General features: G+C 44.1%; 1 protein-coding gene across 1 annotated transcript in view; it reads right to left on the minus strand.

Moving 5' to 3' along the window:
* Positions 1–23,142, minus strand: part of LOC121286019 (rasGAP-activating-like protein 1) — a 299,053-nt gene that overhangs the window by 123,006 nt on the left and 152,905 nt on the right. Inside the window, exons 8-9 of the mRNA XM_041203040.1 lie at positions 18,849–18,940; positions 15,904–16,021 (exon numbers count right to left, since the gene is read on the minus strand). Coding sequence (XP_041058974.1) covers positions 15,904–16,021; positions 18,849–18,940 — 210 coding nt within the window. The remainder of the gene's footprint in view (positions 1–15,903; positions 16,022–18,848; positions 18,941–23,142) is intronic.

The following is a 23,142-nucleotide window of genomic DNA, read 5'->3' on the forward strand; positions in this document are numbered from 1 at the left end:
AAATAGTCAGTGATTTAATGAGTCATTAAACTGTATGGCTTACATTCATTGAATAAGTAAGAAACAATGCTGATTTATTGCCTCGCTGCCAAGCTAGCGGGAATCCAAAGAAGACTATTCCTAATTAAATTTCCTAACATTTCTAGCTTTTATTAATTTTCATTAGCCCACAACCAGTATGAATTCCAAACACTAAGATGTTTGAAATCTGTTTCAAACCATAGCAATTCTGGGTGGTGCTGTGGCCTATTTCACAGTAATAACATTGCACTGTGCCATAGCTTATCCTGTAAAGCTCCCATGCGGGGAGGTTGGGAGAAGGGGGCGGGGGCTACTGGATTGAGGTCGGGAAAGCCAGAATGAGCCTCCCTTAGGATCTACTGGATTTAATGGAAAGGCCTGATTGATGTGCTTTTTCTCAATTTCCCAGCTGCAGCCAGATTGAGAGGCTGCTTGTCTGTTGGGTGGGTAGGCCTTTAGGCCGCAACCAAGGAGCAAAGGGAGGGGGAGCAAGGGAATCAGAAACCACTGGGGTGGAGAGGCAGAGCTCAGATGCCTCAGGAATCGAGGCTGGGGGTAGTAGGAGTAGGTGAAGGGGGGGAGATGGCGAAGGGGGTAAGAAAGTGGTGGGAGATCAGATGTGTCAAAGGCAGGGGCATGTGAGATTGAAGGCCTCATGGGAGAGGTCGGGTGGAAGCTGGAAGGGTCGAAGGGTGTCCAATCACAGGGCTTGATAAGGCAGGTACACTGGATCCATCAGCTAAATGGAAAGGCACTTACCTCCAGGATCCAGCAGTCCTCACCTTCCCTTAGCTGTCGGCTTTCCTGAGGCCTGGGAAACATGGCTGGACAGGATTAAATTTGTAATTGTCGATCAACATGAGGCTACCAGCCTGATTATAATTTTATATTTCCAACCCACCTCCTGTCAGCAGGTTGGTTGCCCACATAAACCACAACGCCCTGCACCACATCCCCACCAATTTCAGATTTTTAACTGTTTAAATTCCCACCTGATCCAAACCCGGCTTTTGGTGGGGGAGGGGGCTGGGTGGGCGGGGGCAGGGGTGTTAAAATTGCCCCCAGGAATGAAGACCAGTTTGATCTCCCACCAGAAGCTGGAGACTGAAAATCGCTGGGGTAGTCTCTAGAGGGTGACCTCATACACCTCCAAGCAAGTTGGCAGTAGTGAGCAGCATTGTCTGAGTCCTGTGATTGGCTGAGGGACCGGTGAGTTACATGGCGAGGCTCTCCCTCCTTTACTGCCGATTTATTCCAGGTGATAACGGTCCTAGTACTGAGCAAAATTGTTCAAGAAATTCACTCTAGGAACAATAGCAATACTAAAGAAATGGAGAGTGAGCCTCCTGATGTTGCACATCATTCCACTGCTGTCTACTGATGTAAGATCATTGACATGAAACATTAACTCTGTTTTTCTCTCTCCACTGATGCTGCCCAACCTGCTGAATATTTCCATCATTTTCTGTTTTTATTTCAGGTTTCCAGCATCCACTGTATTTTGCTTTAATACTAAAATGATCCTTCCTTTGGATGCTCCTGGGTATTTGACCAGTTATTTCCTATACTATTGGTCAATTTGCCTTAAACTTCACTTTAAACAGTAACCCTGATCTTAATCAAACCAGTACCTCTCATTCATTTCTTCATGTTCTGACTGCACAGTTTGTAACTGCAGGTGATTTTGGCGATATCACTTGATCTTCTAACCAAGGCAGCCATTAACACCACCAACATGGTGCCCTTCCTAAAGTCACAGGTCTTTCTCTTTCAGCCCTGTCATTATGATTCCTAAGCAACAGCTTGCTTCTTCAGACACTTCTCTTTTTAAAGCCATAGTCCCAAACTGCTTTCCCTCCACATTCCAAAGAAATTCCAAAGAAAAGATCACTCCTCGGGAGAGGCATCATACCCAACATTTATAAGACATGGCATTTTGGGATTTACGCCAAATGTTAACCATAACATTTAATTCCAACTGAATTCCCAATTTCCCGCTTGCACAAGGATCAATCCTGTGATGCTGTAGAGACTATTGCAAAGTTTAATGATATAAACATACGGAAATTCTGTCATTTGAACAGTATTCAATTTAAACTCTTAGAACGCGCTTGTCCAATGCGCGGCCCACAGGTTGCATGTGGCCCGCAAAGCCCCCCAGTGTGGCCCCCAAAATGCCGCTAGGTGCAAGGGAAGATTCTGGAAGAAGCTGCTCCTTCAATCACCTACCATTCCTCTCCCACATTTGCTGATGATAGGCTTACTCATGAGCCTATCAGTAGCAATTGTGCGAGAGAAGCAGTCTGCGATTGGAGGAGCAGGAACACTGGCGGCAACAAGTGGCCTCAGGAGAAGAAAGGGATGCGGAGAAAAGAGATAAGCTGCCTTGCTGTGCTGTGCCGTGTGGGGGAGGGAGACACTCACTCTGATCTGGGCATGATGGGGGAGGGAGAGACTCGCTCTGTGCCAGGCTGGGAGAGACTCGCTCTGTGCCAGGATGAGAGAAACCCGCTCTGTGCCAGACTGGGAGAGACTCGCTCCATGCTGGCCATGTTGGGGAGTGGGGGGACTCGCTCCATGCTGGCTGGGTTGGGGAGGGGGGGATTCGCTCCATGCTGGCCACGTTGGGGAGTGGGGGGACTCGCTCCACGCTGGCCGGGGTTGGGGGAGGGGGGACTCGCTCCATGCTGGCGAGGTTGGGGAGGGGGGGACTCGCTCCATGCTGGCCGGGTTGGGGAGGGGGTGCTCACTCCATGCTGGCTGGGTTGGGGAGGGGGGATCTTACTCGATGCTGGTGGGTTGGGGAGGGGAGTGGCTCACTCCATGCTGGCTGGGTTGGGGAGGGGGGACTTGCTCCATGCTGGCGGGTTGGGTGGGGGGGGTGCTCACTCCGTGCTGGCTGGGTTGGGGAGGGGGGACTTGCTCCATGCTGGCTGGGTTGGGGAGGGGGGACTTGCTCCATGCTGGCTGGGTGGGGGAGGGAGGACTCACTCCATGTTGGCCGGGTGGGGGAGGGAGGACTCGCTCCATGCTGGCTGGGTTGGGGAGGGGGGACTTGCTCCATGCTGGCCAGGTGGGGGAGGGAGGACTCACTCCATGTTGGCCGGGTGGGGGAGGGAGGACTCGCTCCATGTTGGCCGGGTGGGGGAGGGAGGACTCGCTCCATGTTGGCCGGGTGGGGGAGGGAGGACTCGCTCCATGCTGGCCAGGTGGGGGAGGGAGGACTCGCTCCATGTTGGCCGGGTGGGGGAGGGAGGACTCGCTCCATGTTGGCCAGGTGGGGGAGGGAGGACTCGCTCCATGTTGGCCGGGTGGGGGAGGGAGGACTCGCTCCATGTTGGCCGGGTGGGGGAGGGAGGACTCACTCCATGTTGGCCAGGTGGGGGAGGGAGGACTCACTCCATGTTGGCCGGGTGGGGGAGGGAGGACTCGCTCCATGTTGGCCGGGTGGGGGAGGGAGGACTCGCTCCATGTTGGCCGGGTGGGGGAGGGAGGACTCGCTCCATGCTGGCCGGGTTGGGGAGGGAGAGACTAGCTTCTGGGCCAGGAGAGGCTGGATGCGATAGTGTGAATGAGGGTTGCAGGGTGTGCAGTGAGGATATAAAGAATCGCTGCCCGGAGGTGTCGGGGGGAGAGGGTGTGAATGAGTGAGTGTTGGAAAGAGAGAGAGTGAGTGGGTAAGTGTGTATATGTCTGGCTCACTCTCAGTCTCAGGATGCCCACTCACCCTCACCCCCATACACACCAACACACAATCACACTGACTCACACCATGGGTGAGTGAGTGAGCATCAAGGGACTGGGAGTGAGTCAGACGGACAGCCTCCGTTCCTCTCATATTAATGGTGATCTTTATAAATTACTCTTTTTTAAAGATCAATTTATTGCTTTGACATTGCTTTATTTTTGCTCAGCGAGTTATTTCTTTTTTTCATACCTCAACGTTATCTGAAATTCACGTTTAACGTTGTGCCAAACCCTATCTTTCCGAAATTTGCTCATTGGCCTCTTGAGTGAGAAGAAAATGGGAATGTGACCCCCACTCCCACACCCCCCCTCCCCCACCCCCACCCTGTCATGATATATATGGATTTAATTGTGAAAGGGTTACACTTAATTTAGAACAAATACTACTACTTCTAATTAGATTTGTCAGTGCCTTTTTGTTTGAAGCACATCTGATTTACTAATAGGTAATCATTCAACATTGCCCATTTCCTCCAGGAACTTGTGGAGGCTCAAAGGAAATAGGCAACATCCAAATTTGACAATGGACTTTGAAAAATGGACAATGAGCACAGTTAAACAGGCCTTTACCATGGAAATCAATGAGAAGTAACACATCGTCTAGGCAAAAAACCTAATAACGTCAATGACTGAGACATATTTCTGTAAATTGTGGCAGTCAGTTTTGCAACAGTGTTTTCTTAGCAATGCAACATCTGATGGAAACTGTTCCAAAACTATGGAACATTTACTTCTTAAATTAGCAGTTTCAGGTTTTAAATTATGTTGTGCAATCATTAACACAGGATTGTAGGGAATTTCTTTGAGGTCATTGGAATGAAAATGGGATGGATTAGGGAAACTGTGATTGATCCCCTCTGCCAGGTTAACCATTCAGGTGTTGAAATTTGAAATGACACCCCTGACCCCTTTCATCAGGAAGCCCATTGAAGCCTGACTGAGATGAGGAGAAACTTCTTCACTCAGAGGGTGGTGAACCTGTGGAATCCTCTACCACAAAAGCCTGTGGAGGCCAAGTCATTAAATATATTTAAGAAGGAAAAAGATAGTTTTCTAGACTATAAAGGCATCAAGGGGTATGTGGAGAGAGCATAGAGGATCAGCCATGATCACATTGAATGGAGGAGCAGGCTTGATGAGCCGAATGACTTACACCTGCTCCTATTTTTATATTTCTATGGTGAAATCTTCCATATTTTACCACCTAAAATTACCTCATAACTTGTAAAGAACATCACTCAGTGTTAATCAACAAGGGGAATATTTCCCCTATATACTATGCCTAGCAAATCCATAAATGCAATTTTTATAAAGGTCATGATTTCAACCTATTTTGTGCATGATGGAATTTGTCCCCATCATTGAAATTGTGAGCATCAAAACCTTTTGAAGCTTCTTATGTACACATAAATATAAATATATTTTATTTAATCACAAGTACACATATAATTGATCTCCAATTGCATTGCTTACAGGAAGTATGCTCACTCATAAGGAGAGATAATGGTTTGGGTATTGAAACAATGTGGCATGTTGACGCAGGTTATTTGATTGTAAGATATTGAGACAGGTGTGATGCTAACTATGTGAGTGGAAAGTGATGAATTGGACAAATGGTGATTGCCAAGATGGAAAATATTTATAATCTGTGTGGAGTAAGATTAGAGAGAGAATTTACATTTATGGAGTGCTTAATCACAGCAAGCACACACATAGCAAAGCAATGAAAGGGAGATAACCTGTTCCTGGAGTTAGTTGAGAAATGTGGGTCAGGATACTAAGGAAACTCCTTTAAATAGTTTCATGGGAACTTTGAAGACTGCCTCAGCAGCAGCATAGAAACTTGAGTTGACCATTTAGCCCCTCAATCCTAGCGAGACAGAGGGAATGTTGGATCTAGAGTCCTTGGATTGTTGGAGCTAAAGGATCCAGGTTGTACGCTTTGTTCCGGGTGACTGAGTTGGTACAGAAACAGAGAATACCAGGAGATCGTAGTTAGAATAAACACATTCTGTTTACTTACAAACTAAACTCTACAATTATACTTGTGTACTCACAACATAAAACTCTGTCTTCACTCATCAGTGACTAACTCAAGACTCTCCCACATGGAGGTAGCCCACGCTACTGTGCTATTGGACATTAAAGTCATGTGACCTTACATTCCAATACGTGTCTTAAAGATATATTACACATCAGATTACTACATCCCTCCCCTTTTACTGAAAAATACATTTTACAATTTTTCTATACATCAAGTTATTTATACAGTTCAATTATTTACAAAGTCAGTCTTTCTGGGGGTTTCCTTTTGCGTGTAGAACGTCTCAGCTCTACAGCTTCTGAAATTTGCTTTGGAATCTCCCGTGCTGATGTTGTCTGAGCATCAGGTTTTACAGCAGGTACCTGTAAATTTGTTTCTTCGGCTCTTTCAGGTACAGTCGGCTCTTCAAATACATTTGTACTTGGTTGAGTTCTTTCAATAGGAAATGTTGATTCAGTCTCGAGCACTGGTGAAATTACTTCTGGATATTTGGCTTCTCCATTTCATATGTGATCCACATGTCTCCTTATTACTCAATCTTCGACTTTCACATGGTATGAAAGAGGTCCTGTAACAGTACTTATTTCACCAAACAACCATGCTGGTCCTTCTCTAAAATTTTTCACAAGTACCTCTCTCCTACATTAAATGTGCTGGCCTGACTGTGATAATCATGTCCCATTTTCCTGCCTTCTTTCTACCTTCCCCCCAAGTTTGGCATAACTAGGCTCAGTCTCAATAGGAGATGGCATTATATCAACAGTTCAGTAAGTGTGGCACCTGTTGTCGAATGAGGGGTGGTTGGATAGTGGAATAGAAATCATGCTAATTTAGTCGTTAATGAATCTCCAGACAATTGCTATATACCAGATTTGAATGTCTGAACGACTCTCTCGGCAAGTCCATTTGAAGAAGGATGGTATGAAGACGTTTTCACATGAACAATACCATTGAGGCTTTTAAATCAATTAAATTCAGCACTTGTGAATACTTTCCATTATCTGATACTAGCACTTGAGGTAATTCATTTATAGCAAAGCTTTGTCGTAGCTTGTCTATTGTCGTTGAAGATGTGGGTGACCTCACTTCATATGTGTCCTGCCATTTTGAATGAGCATCTATGATAAGTAAAAACATTGTTCCCATAAAAGGTCCCACATAATCAATGTGTACACATACCCATGGTCTTTTTGGCCATTCCCAGGGGTGTAATGGGGCTGTTGCAGGTAATTTATGCACCTGTTGACACCTCATACAACTTCTTAGTAGCTTTTCTATTTCTCCATCCATTCCCGGCTGCCACATATAGCTACATGCTATTGCCTTCATTTTAGAAATTTCGGGATATGCACTGTGAAGTTCAGATAACAATGGTGTCCGTCCTTTTGGAGGAACAGTTACAGGAGCTTCCCGCAATAAAATACCTTCTTGGCTGGTTATCTCATATCTTCTCTGGAAATACGGGTTTCATTTCATCGGATTCTTGTGTTTTTGATCAACCAGAAAGAACTTGATTTCTCAATTTGGACAAGACTGTCTCGGTTCGTCCAAACATTAATTTGTTTAGCACAAATCAGTGATGAGTCCAGGAAGTTCAATAGCAAGACATATTCCTGAAGAATTGGAACATCCTCATCTTTTACCTGCAAGGGTAAACAACTGAGTGCATCTGCATTTGCAATTTGACTTCCGGGTCCATGAATAAAAGTATATCTGTACGCTGCCAAGATCAATGCCCACCTTTGTACTCTTGCCGAGGCTATGGGGGTATAACCTTGTCTTCACCGAATAGTCCTATTAATGGTTTGTGGTCTGTTATGAAAGTAAAGTAACAACCTTGCACATATTGATGAAACTTTTTAACACCAAAAATGATCACCGTGCCTTCTTTTTCAATTTGTGAGTACTTTTTCTCTGCAGCTCTAAGTGTTCTCGACACATAACCAATAGGTCATTTTGATTCATCATGCATCTGATGGGAAAGCACTGCTCCCACTCCATAAGCTGATGCATCACACGTTAATATCAACTCTTTCTTTGGATCAAAATGTACTAGAAGTGTAGATGACTGTAACAACTTTTTCACACTTGTGAAAGCTTCTTCTTGTGGTGTTTGCCATGACCATCTCTGATTTTTCTTGAGCAAACAATATAATGGTGTCAGTTCTGTCAATAAGTTAGGCAAGAAATGTCCATACTAGTTAATTATCCCCAAAAATGATTTCAATTTGGATGTATTCTTTGGTTCTGGGGCTTCTTTAATGGCTTTCACTTTTTCTTCAACTAGATATAGGCCTTGTGAATTGACCTTGTGACCTGAGTAAGTTACCCTCTTTTGCCTGGAATGTGCACTTTTCCTTTTTCAACCTCACTCCAACCTGTGAAAAACATTTCAGGACTTCTCCACGTTCATCAAATGTTCTTTTTCTGAGGGTCCAGAAATGCCTGTAACAAACTTCTCGTGGTTCTTTGGAATATGGCGCAAACAGAAGATACGCCAAATGGTAAACGGGTGTATTGATACAATCCCTTATGTGTAAGTATGGTGACGAACTTTCGGGATGCCTGCGTGCTCTAATTCCAATTGTTGGTAGGCATGACTCAAATCTAACTTTGTATAAGCCTTTCCACCTGCCAATTTAGTGTATAAACCTTCAATTTTAGTTATGGAGTGTTTAACCAATTTTGCAACTTCATTGACTCCCGCATATTCTAATGCTTCAGTCAGGTATGAGAACAGATATAATTGGAGCTGCCCACTCTGAAAATTGTAACGGTTGAACCACACCCAGTTTTTCTAATCTGTCCAGTTCTGCATCTACCTTATCACGCATTGTACAAGATACTGGTCTTGTCTTCACGAATCTTGGTGTTTCCTCTGGATCTTCATGAATTTTTGCTTGTAGCCCTTCATTTTTCCAAGTTTTCCTTGAAAACTTTGGCATATTTCTGAAGTAGGTATGAAAGTCCATTAGTTCTTAGTTGGAAGATTTCTGTCCATTCCAATTTAATTTCTTTCAGCCAGTTTCATCCCAGGAGACTAGGTCCCTCGCCTGCTACTACCTTCAAGGGTAACTCACTGTTTGACCTTCATAGTTTACTGTGACTTTACATATGCCCTTGACTTGTAAGTTTTCTCCTGTGTAAGTTTTTAATTTTTCAACAGTTTCTTCTAAATTCAGCTTTACATTCTCCATGACTCAAGTACTAAAAATTCTGCTCTCCGATCACCTTAGTAGCTGCACCAGTATCCACCTCCAGTCTGATAGGCTTCTCATTCACACTCATGGTTATATAGATAGGCTCCATTCTTCCTACCTTTAAATTATATAGCGAACAGATTTCAGCATCTATGACTTCAGGCTTTTCAACGCTGTTTATCTCATTGGGTTTTTGCTTTTGTCTGAAAGTCTGCCTGATTCTATCTTCACAATTTCTCATGAGGTGTCCGTATCGATGGCAGAAGAAACATTCAATCTTTTTAAATTGTGTTTCATTACAGGGCTGTCTACTTCCACCTCTGTTACTATGATGCCATGCTTTGGCTGCTGAGTTTTTGTTTTTAATTTGTCTACTAGCAGTGGCTGCTTCCCCCTTCGGAACAAAGCTCTGCACTTTTGCGCTCTATTTGGAGGTTCCCTATCCAACATGGAGGATGGCACCATTTTGCGCTCCTTGAATAGCTTCTGAGTCTTGCACTGCATCTTCCATTGCAAGAGCGATTTCCAACGCCTTCGGAAAATCTAGATTTGTTTCAGCCAACAATCTCCTCTGAATGGCATTTTCGTTAATACCACACACCAACTGATCTTTCAGCATATCATTGATAGAAGTACCATACTCACCACATAAGAAGCAACTGCCTCCCCTGCAGCTGTAATTCTTGAGCTGAATTTAGATCTTTGTACGGTCACCGACGGCTCAGGCTGGTAATGATTCTTTACCAGGTTCACTAAACCATCAAAACTTTTGGAGTCTGGGGCATTGGGCCAACAGATTTTGAATTACTCCACATGTCTTACTCCCACACGTGCGTCTCTTCTCCTCCCCTGCAATGTCGGTCGCCCGGAAGAAGAACACGAGGCGTTCAACATAGTGAGACCGGTCGTCCGAGGTTGGATCAAATGGCTCTACTCTTCCAAATTGCGGCATCTCTTAGGGAATTAATTCAACGCTCAGAAGGAAATGTTCTTTAACTTACAACTACTGTACAAGGTATGGCCTGATTTCGGTTCTTCTGATTTCCTTCATTGTTCTCACTTTTTACCTAGTTTTTTCTGTGACTTTTTTTACTCTTGTCACCAGTTTGTTGGATCCAGTTCCTTTGGTTTGTAGGGGCTAAAGGATCCAGGCTGCACGCTTTGTTTGGGGTGACAGAGTCAGTACAGAGACAGAGAACATCAGGAGGTCGTAGTTAGAATAAAAACATGCTGTTTACTTACAAACTAAACTCTAGAGTGTAGAGATAGAGTTGGAGTTGAAAGCACATGTGCAGTTGCTGCTGAGTATATTGTAAATAAACTTAATGTTTCCACCCAAGAAGTGTCTGTAGATCAACTCTATTACTAATGGTGCAACTCAGCCACCCTACAACAAAAGCAGAGTAAAATAGTTCAGGAAAATGAAAAAGAAAAGCAGGAAGAACTAAAAACAGATAAAAAGGACCAAGGAGAACAGGCCTTCAAATACTCAAGGGGAAAAGGTGGCACACACAGACCACGTGGGGCAAAAAGAAAAGCTAATGAGTCACAGGGCTTGAAATAACATGAATGAGAAAATACAACAGCACACAAAAGGCTGGGAAAAAAGATCATCCAAGAAAGGTGTGATGCTGGGAGAATTTAGCTGATGAAAAGCTATTGCTGGAGTTAGGCCTTCTGATTTAAGACGGAAGTGGGAGTTAGCAAAAATAGTAATTCTGGAGTTGCATATTTGATCCACTCATTCAATCAGGAGTAAGTACATGGGAGGAGCAAGACTGTGATGACTGAAACTGACAGCATGTCACATGACAAGAATCAGCCAATTAGAGGTTGCTTACCGAAGCGACATTCAAAATTGCATGTTTTAGCATGGCAGTCATATATGCGATAGAAATAGCATTGTACCAAAAAGTGTTATACAAAGTTTTAAGTTACAGGAAGTGTACAGAATTCAAAGTTTTACTGGCAAATTTCTCATGGCATTGCTCACATGTATTCACAGTTCTGACAAAAGGTAAATGACCTTAAAGTCTGTTTTTCTCTCCACAGATGCTGCCTGATCTGCTCAGCATTTCCAGCATTCACTGCTTTTATTATTAATGAGATAAATGCTTTTTGTTGGTCCTGGTTGAGGGAAATTTATTGGCCAAGACCTTAGAAGAACTGTCGACTCTTCTTGGAATAGTGCCTTGGGAGTTTTTACACCCATCTACATAAACAAGGCCTCAATTTGTTGCCTTGTGATGAGGGCAGCACGCCAACAATGCAGAACTCCTCCAGTACTACACTGAAGTGTCAGCCTAGGTTATGTGCATGTCTGGATCATGAGGAGGCTGTAAAATTGAGTACAAGTGAAAAATGTAGAGAAAGGAATAAAAAAGCTGACGATGCAGAAACTGATAGTAATCAGTTTTCAGAATTCAAGTTAAGAGCAAACCATTAAACTTTCATTCTCCCAGTTTATTAAGTAACATGAAATCCTTTGACTGGATTGCAGTCTCAATTTGCTCCTGAACTCCTTGTGTCAACTACTTAACAAGCAACAAGAATAATATTGCATTCAACAAGAGAACTGATTATTCAACAAGGCACTCATCAGTTGGAACCATTTCAACTTTGTTCAGGTGCCATGATCTAGTAAAACTCCTCTCCCTTTATCAAGTGAGCTGTTGCTGACTGGAATTGGCTAATGTGATTGACATCAAAAAACTCATCTCCTCATAGCTTGGCTGGTTGCAAGGTAACACGTCAGTAAAAATTACGGAAGGAATAGTAAAGCCCGATTTTCGCTCCCAGGTCAGAAGTGCAGAGATGAGGCATTTCCCTGCTCCATGAACCCAGCCCAGGAAAAAGAGGCCTGAAAGTTGGAATTTTTATTCCAGGGGTGTTGGGCTGGATTAGAAGTCAGTGCGGATTAGAAGTCCGAGTGCAGAGGCTGCCGGGTGCAAGTGTGGGTTGCGGGCTGGGCAAAAGGCCTGTCTCTGTGCACTGGCACTGTGCTGAAGATATGTTAAAAAATGATTAAAACAGCCCACCAGCTCTCTCATGGCCCCCTCACCCCCTATGCCCCACCCATACCAACCCAAGCCACCTTATGCCTCTCTACCCATCCCCCATGGTCCCTCATACCCCTATGCCACCTATGCCCCTCCACTCACCCTAACATAGACCCTCATAACCCCGTGCCACCTGATGCCTCTCTACCCACCCCCCATGGCCCCTCCTACCCCATGCCACCATATACCCCTCTGCCCACTCCTTATGGTCCTACATATTCCTAATGACGACCCACGCACTCCACTCATTCCCACAGACCTTTATAGTCCCTCTGCCAACTTAGCACCAACTTATGCCCCCACCAACCAGCCTTTGCCCTTACCCCCTCCATGCCAACTCACCTAGTATCTGCCATGGGCAAACCTCAGGAGCCATGCTGACATAAAATAAAGTTGTGTCTATTGATGACGTCGCTATTTTAAAAAATGCTCTCATTGATGAAAAAAAATTCAATACATTGAAATTCCTACAAATAATCTCTTATGAAAACAAACATTTCTATTCAATATCCACTTGCAGCTGTCAATCAAACTGCTCACTTAATAGGCACTCCACTGTGATAATGTTAGGTTGTTCCAATGCGCATAGGCACTTTTTACAAATGATCATTCCCACTTTTAAAAATCCCAAAGGGCATCTGACCAAAGGGTGCCTTACCATTCACAAAGGTGTCCCTGGACCATATCCAAAGGGGTACCTTAACTCTCCAAAAAATGTACCTTGGCTATCCAAATGAATCCACAAAGAATCCACAGACCAGCTCATACCAGATCTCAACTGCACACTTCAGGTTCCAGATACCTACCTCACCAAAAGCGCATGAGTGGAGGCAGCTGCTGATTCTTATTGGAAGCTGCATCCAATCACCTGGAATTTAGAACCTGCCCCTATTCCCCCCAATATAAAAATGGCGGGGGCTAGTTTCCAGATTCGGGCCTCTGTCGGCATTTTCGCACCGACAGAGAGCCTCTCCATCTGCACAGAAATGAAGGCCAAAGTTCTAAATACATCCACCCCTTATGTATGTTGGAAATTGTAAAAAGAAAAGTTTGGACCTGAGCCCAAGGCTGCCACACATGCTCAGGATTCAGTCACATACACAGTCATCCACCCCTGTGAGTATTCCTCCAACCATCTGTTACATCCTACAGAATATTCCACATCAGAAATATCTGTGGAAATCCTTTTGACAGAAAGGTACAAAAGAACAAGTAAAATAGAAAGAAAGGTAATTATGTGCACTTTCCCTAATCCCGTGATCCATATTCACAGTTTCTGATGTGCTGCATCCACCATTTTACTTAACTGACCCACTGGGTGTGTTGTGGTGGGGTGGGGTAGGGTGGGGGCTGAAGGGCATGGGAAAGGGCACAGCATGCATTTTGCTTCCAGTCAGGCAGCAAGCCAACTGATGGAGGCTGCAGGATCGGTTAAATCTGTGCTGGGGGTGGAGCGGATCAATCCTGGGGTTGGTCAGGTAGGCAACCAATCCCTCGGGAGGTGTTCATAAGCCTGCTGGTGGTGGTGTGGGGAGGTCAGAAGTCTCGTGCTGGGATCGGAGGCTTCGGGAGGAAGCTGGTGGTGAGGGTGTGGGACTGCAGAGGCTCCTCAGGCGGGCCTCTGAAACCAGGAGTAAAGACATTCACATCCTGAATCTGCCAAGTTCTCACCTCAACGAAGCTGCCAGGTTTCCAGGGAAACGTTGCCAACCTGAGTTAAAGTTGAAAAATTGAATGACGATGAGGCTCACCGCCTGATTATCATATTTAAAGTTCCAATCCACCTCCTTGGAACAGGTTGGTCACCTGCCCACCTTCAGGCCTCAGCTAAAGCAGAAATGAATGGGTTGGAGGCAGGTTTGAGTCGGGAAACAGATCTTAAGGCATTAACCCACCCACAACTGGAGCAAAACCCACTCATTTATTTAGATTAAAATTCAGGCCTGGCTATTCACTCTGTCAAACTCCACTCTGACCTGTCCCTGGAATCCTATGCTTTTCCACAGAATCAACAAAAGCAACAGGAACAGTATTGCATCACTTTCGGGCTCTCTGCGGCTTTCTGTTTAAAGTAATGATGTTAGCAATTTCAGACTTTAAGGGCAAAATTTCCCCCCGTCGGGGGTGGGGGGGGGGAAGTTCAGGAGCGGGCGCGTGCAGGTGTGCCTTCGGGAGTGTGCCGCCATTTTACATGCGTGACGTCCGCCAGGGAGCGTGCAGGGGGCGGCGATTCCTTCGGCTGAAAGTACGCTCTTCTGCGCGTGCACACGAAAGACCGCACTTATCTCCCTGAGGCTAAGTGCTGCCTCAGGGAGATCGGCTCCAAATGTAAAAATGTTAAAAATACAAAAATAAAATTTCCCTGGCATGTCCCCTCATGTGACACTGTCACATGAGTTGGGACATGTCCATCACTTTTAGATAAACTTTTATTAAATTTTTAAAAACCTACATGAAACCTCATCCCGCCCTTGGATGATGTTTCATGCTTTCGCTGAAGCCCGCTGGGGCTCCCGGCCTGCTCACCAACCTTAAGGTTGGACGAGCAGATCCTTTAACTACTGCAATTATTTTTTAAATGGCCTCAATTGGCTGTTGTCAGGTTGGTGGGCACACAGCTGATTCGGCTGAGCCCTCGCCCACCTGAGAATTGAAATAACACAGGATGACATCCTACGTCATTTTACGTGTCGGCGAGCAGGCCCTGCCCCCAGCTCGCCAACCAGGAAATCCTGCCCTAAGCATATTATCCATCTTCTTGTGATGTGCAGTGGGTCATCGGTATCGGGTGTGAGACAAGTCAGAGGAGATGGTTCTGCCAAGGGCTCTGAGTCATGATGTTGAACCATTTCTTCTCTTCTTTGGACTGGTGAATCCAATGGAGTCACAATCCCATGGAGTATCTCCCAATCATCTGGTTATGCCCACAGAAATTCTACCCCATTGTGTTTTGCCAGAACGTTCTCTTTTAGTTTCAGACCGGCTGATTTGGCAGCATTTTTATTCTTTCTAATGGATTACCTCCCACATCCCCACATTGAACTCCATCATTTTGCCCACTCACTCAGTGTCATAAAGGCATTGGAGGAGGCCATTCAGCCCATCAAGTCTATGGCAGATTGCTTATGTACATTTAAAGCTTTGATACCATTTGCATTACTCATTAAATTAAATTTGGAGAAGCAGTTCTCTATTTCTTCATCCAAGTTATTAATCAATACAGTGAAAAGTTGAGGCCCCAGAATAGATCCCTGGGTAACAGCATTTGTCACATCTTGCCAACCTAAGTACATATTCTTTGCTCCCACTCTCTGTCTCCTACATTCCATCCAATTATGAAAACGACTATCACTATTTCTGTACACTCTCATTTTTACTAATAATACTTTGTGTGGAACCTTGTCAAATGCCTTCTAGAAGTTCATAATATACAACATCTGTAGACACTCCCTTGACATCCTCATAAAATTTAACTAGATTAGTCAGAGGTGACATAACATTAACAAAGTCATGCTGGTGCTCTCTGTTCACTCATATTTGTTTATGTCATATATTGTACAATATAAATTCCCAACAACTAATGCAGAAAGGAGTGTTATTTGCCAAGAGTATTTTGGAGCTGTCAATGGAGATGTAAGAACTGATTTTCAAAAACTTTAGCCCACGGCTAAGCAAATCTTTAAGCACCAATCAGCTTGCTTCTCTGAGTTCAGGTGAACGATTTGAACTGAAACTTGATGAAGTCTAGTACATAAGTATTGGTCAGAAATTACTTGTTGATTTCACATCCACTTCAATGTGTCTACAGTTGTACTGAGCTCCAGATACTCACTTTAGCTGGAGCAATCACAGGTTCCACCAAGAGGTCAATCAGTGGCTGATAGTACATTGATGGTAGTATCCGATCTTCTGCCAACCTGATTTTTAATCGTAATGCTCCTAATTTACCCCTGTGAAAATATAGGTAACATCACAATGACATCTGAAAAACTATCTGGAGTTGGCAACAAGATATTACTGACTCTAGCAGGTCTTTCTAATGTAATTATACATTCAACATTATGTTTTCAAGTACTGTTGTTAGGCATCTAGACAATAGTGACCATAATACAATACACTTTAAAATGATCATAGAGAAGAACATAAGTACAACAATAAACAGGTTAATAGATTGGAGAAAATCTGCTTTTGATGGACTGAGAATAGAACTAGTGAAAATAAACATAGGCAACAATATTAGCAAACGATGTAGGACAACATTGTAAACAATATTCAACAAGAGTGCAGGAAAAATATATTGTGCTGAAAGGAAAGAAGAAACGAAACACTAATGAAACTCCATGGATGAATAAAGACATAAAGGAACTATTGAGAGTAAGAAAAGATGCATCCATTAAGTACATAGACAGCAGAGGAGTGGATGGCAAGAGCGAATGCAAAGAGATTAGGAGAGAAGCCAAAAGATAATTAGGAAGGGAAAGAGTTACGATGAAATTAAATTATCAAGGAACATAAAACAAACTAGTAAAATATTTCACAGGTACATTAATAAAACAGGAAGGCTGAGAGGGGAATAGGACGATTAAGGGAAAGACAGGAAAATACCACCGTTAACAATAGAAAGATAGAAGAAATATTAAATAATTATTTTGCTTCGGTATTTACCAGGGAGATGGAACAGGGGAATATGACATTGGATGATGAAATAAATAATGAGATATGTACATTTAAAATTGTTAAAAATCCATTAAATAAACTAATCAAACTGAAAGAGGATAAAAACCCTGGTCCAGCTGGGTTATATTCATGCATTTCAAAAGAATAAGGGAAGAGAGCAGAGGTTTTTCTACATCTATTTAATAATTAATTCAAAAAAGATGTAGTGCCAGAGGATGGGTGACCAGCTAATGTAATTCCTATTTTTAAGAAGGGGGATAAAACATATCCAGGGAATTATAGCTCAGTCAGTTTATCATCAGTGGTAGGAAAAATTATGGTTGCTACCAGTGGTGAAAATGAGCACATGCATCTCGCCCAGAACTTTAAATTTGGGTTTGATTCCTCACCCTCCCTCTTCCCAAAAATTGGAAACAGATAATCATGCTTAAATATGGTTCCATCATGGAAAAACAATGCAGTGAGACCAAATCCTCTTACCACAGGACTTCCACACGTGTGCATTAGCAGCAGGAGCTGAATGGCCTGCTCCTCTCCTATGTTTCTATTAAAATGTCATCTCTTTTAATGTTTCTCACTCCTAGAAATAAACATGGTTCCATGAAGTAAATTTTGGGATTTTAGACAGCCTCACCCAATGACTGGAAATGTCAAAAAATTGGCACACACAAGATTTTCCAACCATTAAAAGTAATGATTAGAAAATCATGCATTGCATGCACCTGTGTTTCCAACATGTGTCCCTCGTAGGTGGCGCTTCCCATCAGCAAAAATAAGAAATCATCTTCCCTGTTTCAGTGGTTTGCAATCTGAATCTCTTTGTGATCATAAATCTCACTCAACATATTTCCCTGATGTTAACAGCTTTACAGATCATCCCAATGGAAAATTGCCCTGGCAGGGACCCAAAACTACTCATACAGACAATAAAACCTTGTACTTGCCAAAAGAAATTAAGGACACATATTATCATTTTAAACCCCTTGGTTAATTGATCATAGAGTCATTACAGCATGGAAGGGGGCCATTCAGTCCATCGAGTCCATGCCGGCTCTCTATAGGGCATGTCAATCAGTCCCATTCCCCCACTTGCAAATTTATTTCCCTTGAGTGCCAATCCAAATTCCTCTTGAAATCAATCATCATCTCTGCTTCTAAAACCCTCAAAGGCAGTGAGTTCTATGTCACTGAATAAAAACACTCTTCCTCATATCCTCCTTGCATTTCTTGTCCAAAACTTGTTTCCTAATCACTGTACCATCAGCTAATGGGAATAGCTTTCCTTTGTCTACCTCAAATAAACCTGTCATAATCTTGGGACAACTCTATCAAATCACCCCTAAATCTCCTTTGCTCCAAGGAGACCGACTTCAGCTTCTCAATCCAAGGATATATAAACAAACATTTGAGTACAAGAGGCATGGTGAAAGCCAAAGATGACACTTGAGGAATGAATTTACAAGCAAATGTTACCAACAGAAAGCTTTGCTCACTAGCCACACATGGATGGAATGGGGATGCACTGCCCACATTTTTCTGTCAAGTAAATAATAGTCCAAATTGTTCACAATGTCAACAATTCAAAAATTTGGGGTATCATGTGGGATCAGGAGTAAATTAAGAATCCTGTGAAATAGGGTATTCAGGCAGAATGATTTCATACCCAAGGTAATAGGCACGTTGAAGAATTTATTGAAAGTCAAATGGTATAAATGAGTTCAAGAAATGAGGTACCCCACTGATTAAGATAGAAACAGATGGATTTGGTGCAAGGCACAAAATTGGAGGTTGAGATTAACCAAAAAGAGGTGAGATTGCTGGATCAAATAGCTTTCTCCTGTTCCTGAAATCCATTTCATTCCTAGAAACAGCAGAAGTCCATTTGACCCATTAGGCATGTTTAGAAAAAATCCATATCTGTTCACACAATGAAGATATCGCCCACTATATTTTGAAATTCATCTGTTTCCAAACAGGTACACATTGTTCTTGTTAGCACTGTGACTAATTTAGAATCATGTTCATGCTTTATGACCAAGATGTAATGATCTACATGTGACAGCAGAAATCCAGAACCATGAATCAACAGGAACTATTTACCCTGCATCGTCTTCATTTTTTTCAAAAGGCAACAACCTAAACCAGCCCTTGGCCATTTGAGTCTTCTGAAGGGCATCCAGATTGAAGTCAACCTATTTAGTAAAGACACAGATATAAATGTACTTTATAAATGTACAAGCAACAAGCAGTGATAAAATAGCTACAAATGCAAATGCATGGATGCTTAGTGTTTCTACCTGTAGCTGAATTAACACAGTAGAAGATCAATGCCAGCCAGGACAGAGCAGTCTACTTGATGAGCACCCTCACCACTGGCCTCAAAATCCACATGCTACACCAGTGCATACTGTGGGGACAGTGTGTATTATCTAGGGGATGTACTTCACCAATGCATCAAGCTCAGTTCGACAGCACCTCCCATCTTCATGACAGAAAAGAACAAGAGTAGCAAATCCTTCACCTCCAAGATCCCCACCATGCACCATCCTAACTTGGGCATGTATCATTGTCCTACTTCATTGTTACTGGGTCCAAATCCTGGAATTCCCACATGGAAACATCACCCTCACAAGCACAGCAGCTGCCTAGGGCAATTCAGGCAGTAAATGCAGCTTTGTCAACATTGACCAGATCCTGAGAATAAGTTTAAAAATATAAACTCCAGTGCCAGACATGCACCAGCCAAGGAAAAAGTGAAAATTCAGTTTATAACAGTTTTTTAAAAAAATAATTTTTCTGGCACTACACAGTTGGATATTTACAGCAAGTTATTTCTGTATCTCATATTGAATAAATCCCAGGGAGATTTGAAAACTGGAATCCTGCCAGTAACAGAATAATACCTGCAATTTGCCCTATGAAATGTGTCTAACTATCTGGATACACTTGTAAGATTTCAACCATACTTTATAAGTAATACTTGTAGGACTCAACAGATCCAGTTATTGCAGTTCAGAGGTGTTGCAGGCCAATGTGACAGAAGAGCCCAGTGTGAATCTGTTGCTCTGTGTTCAGGGCAAGTGTCATTGTACACAAAGGATCAAGTGGGAAATAGAAATCCATAGCATTCCACACAACAAAATATTAAAAAATTGTATATTTTTCATGTGGCAATGGTCCAGAAAACAGAGCTTGCAAGCTGCATTTCAACTCCTGCTAATTATACAGTGAAGTAGTTCATGCCTCCATACAGCAAGACCTGCACAGCATTCAGGCCTGAGTTGATGAATATCAAGTAACATTTGCGCCAGACAAGTCCCAGGCAATGACCATCTCCAAAAAGAGAAATTCTAACCATGGGCAGAATTTTCTGCCTGTCGGGCAGGATGTGCGGGAGCGGGCAGACCAGATTGCCGCCTGCGATCGGGTCCGCACAGCCATTTTACGTGGTCAGGCCAATTAAGGCCTGCCCAGTGTGAAACACGGCTCCCAAGCAGAGTGGGAGTGGGCGGGCGGCGGAGGGACGGTTATGACCGCTGGGTCCAATGGCGACCCGGCGGCCTGTTTAAAAGTCCTCCTGCAGCTTTGCAAAGGCTGGCCAGCAGAAGGGCGGCCCAGATCGCTGCTGGAGCACAGGCCAGGTAGGAGGGTAGGGCAGGAGGACACTGTGTCCCTCGTTTCTTAGACGATTGCCTTGCTGCCTTCCTCGGGGAGGTGGCAGCATGGTGGGAGGTCTTCGTTCCGAGGGATGGGAAGGGAAGGAGCACCACCTACCCCCCGCCACATGATCAAACGTGCCCGGGAGGAGGTGGTGGAGGTAGCGAGCTCCCGCAATGTGGTGCGGCACACCTGGATCCAGTGCCTCAAGCGCTTTACGACCTTTTGCGCTCTGGAAGGGTGAGTACCATGTTGCCATTGGTCAGTGAACCCAGCAGGTATGATTCCCCCGCTGGCTGCACCCAGAATCACAGAATCACAGAGCAGAAGAGGCCCTACGGCCCATCGAGTCTGCACTGACACGTGAGAAACACCTGACCTACCTAACCCCATTTACCAGCACTTGGCCCATAGCCTTGAATGTTATGAAGTGCCAAGTGCTCATCCAGATACTTTTTAAAGGATGTGAGGCAACCCACCTCCACCACCCTCCCAGGCAGTGCATTCCAGACCATCACCCAATGGGTAAAAACGTTTTTCCTCACATCCCCCCTAAACCTCCTGCCCCTCACCTTGAACTTGTGCCCCCTCGTGACTGACCCTTCAACTAAGGGGAACAGCTGCTCACTATCCACCCTGTCCTGGCCCCTCATAATCTTGTATACCTCGATCAGGTTGCCCCTCAGTCTTCTCTGCTCCAATGAAAACAACCCAAGTCTATCCAACCTCTCTTCATAACTTAAATGTTTCATCCCAGGCAACATCCTGGTGAATCTCCTCTGCACCCCCTCCAGTGCAATCACATCCTTCCTATAATGTGGCGACCAGAACTGTACACAGTGCTCCTGCTGTGTCCTCACCAAGGTTCCAAACAATTCCAACATGACTTCCCTACTTTTGTAATCTATGCCTCGATTGACAAAGGCAAGTGTCCCATATGTCTTTTTCGCCACCCCACTAACATGCCCCTCCACCTTCAGAGATCTATGGACACACACGCCAAGATCCCTTTGTTCCTCAGAACTTCCTAGTGTCATGCCGTTCATTGAATACTTCCTTGTCAAATTACTCCTTCCAAAGTGTATCACCCCACACTTTTCAGGGTTAAATTCCATCTGCCACTTACCTGCCATTTGACCATCCTGTCTATATCTTCCTGTAGCCCAAGACACCCAACCTCAATGTTAACCATCTGGCCAATCTTTGTGTCATCTGCAAATTTAATAATCCTACCCCCCACATAGTCATCTATGTCATTTATATAAATGACAAATAATAGGGGACCCAGCACAGATCCCTGTGGTACACCACTGGATACTGGCTTCCAGTCACTAAAGCATCCTTCTGTCATCACCCTTTGCCTCCTACAACTAAGCCAATTTTGAATCCACCTTATCAAATTACCCTGTATCCCATGTGCATTTGCCTTCTTTATAAGTCTCCCATGTGGGACCTTGTCAAAGGCTTTGCGGAAATCCATTTAAACTACATCAACTGCCCTACCCTCATCTACACACCTGGTCACCTCCTCAAAAAATTCAATCAAATTTGTTAGACATGACCTCCCTCTGACAAAGCCGTGCTGACTATCCCTGATCAAACCTTGTCTCTCCAAGTGGAGATAGATTCTCTCCTTCAGAATTTTCTCCAATAGTTTCCCTACCACTGACGTAAGACTCACTGGTCTGTAGTTCCCCGGCTGTTCTCCAGTCCTCTGGCACCACCCCCGTGGCCTGAGAGGAATTAAAAATTTGGGTCAGAGCCCCTGTGGTTTCCTCCCTTGCCTCCCTCAGCAGTCTGGGACACAAATCATTCGGACCTGGAGATTTGTCCACTTTTAAGCCTGCCAACACCTCTAATACCTTGTCACTCCCTATATCAATTTGGTCAAGAACCTCACAGTCTCTCTCCCTGAGATTCATACCTTCATCCTCATTCTCTTGAGTGAAAACAGATGTGAAGTATTCGTTCAACACTCTAGCGATGTCCTCTGGCTCCACCCATGGATTGCCCCCTTTGTCCCTAATGGGCCCTACTCTTTCCCTGGTTATCCTCTTCCCATTGATATACTTATAGAATATCTTGGGATTTTCCCTACTTTTACCAGCCAGAGCTTTCTCATATCCCCTCTTTGCTCTCCTAATTTCTTTCTTAAGCTTCACCCTGCACTTTCTGTACTCCACTAATGCCTCTGGTGATTTGCTCCCCTGGTACCTGCTAAAAGCCTCTCTTTTCCTTTTCATCGTATCCTGAATATCTCTGGTCATCCATGGTTCTCTGGGCTTGTAACTCCTTCCTATCACCCTAGGGGGAACATGTTGAGCCTGTAGCCTCCCCATTTTCTTTTTGAACGCCCCCCCACTGCTCCTCTGTAGATTTCCTCACAAGTAGCTGTTCCCAGTCTACCTTGGCCAGATCCTGCATTATTTTACTAAAATCCGCTCTCCCCAAATGCAAAAAATTATTTTGCAACGTGTCTATTTCTTTGTCTATAACAAGCTTAAATTGTACCATGTTGTACCCCACACCCCCCCCACCCCCCCCCACCCCAAACTCTGAGTGCAGTGACTGCATTGAATCATTGATGGCATGTGTCCTTCACTGGGTGGGCCAGCAGATATTGGCTATGCTGAGGTCACCCTGAGAGGGGGTTGATGAGATGGTTTCTGCACCTGCAGCATGTGGTACAGTGACACCCACAGTACTGTTTAGGGGGCAACCTGGAGGATCTGCACCT

This window comes from Carcharodon carcharias, chromosome 13 (genome assembly GCF_017639515.1).
Source record: "Carcharodon carcharias isolate sCarCar2 chromosome 13, sCarCar2.pri, whole genome shotgun sequence".
In the NCBI taxonomy this organism is placed as follows: Eukaryota; Metazoa; Chordata; class Chondrichthyes; order Lamniformes; family Lamnidae; genus Carcharodon; species Carcharodon carcharias.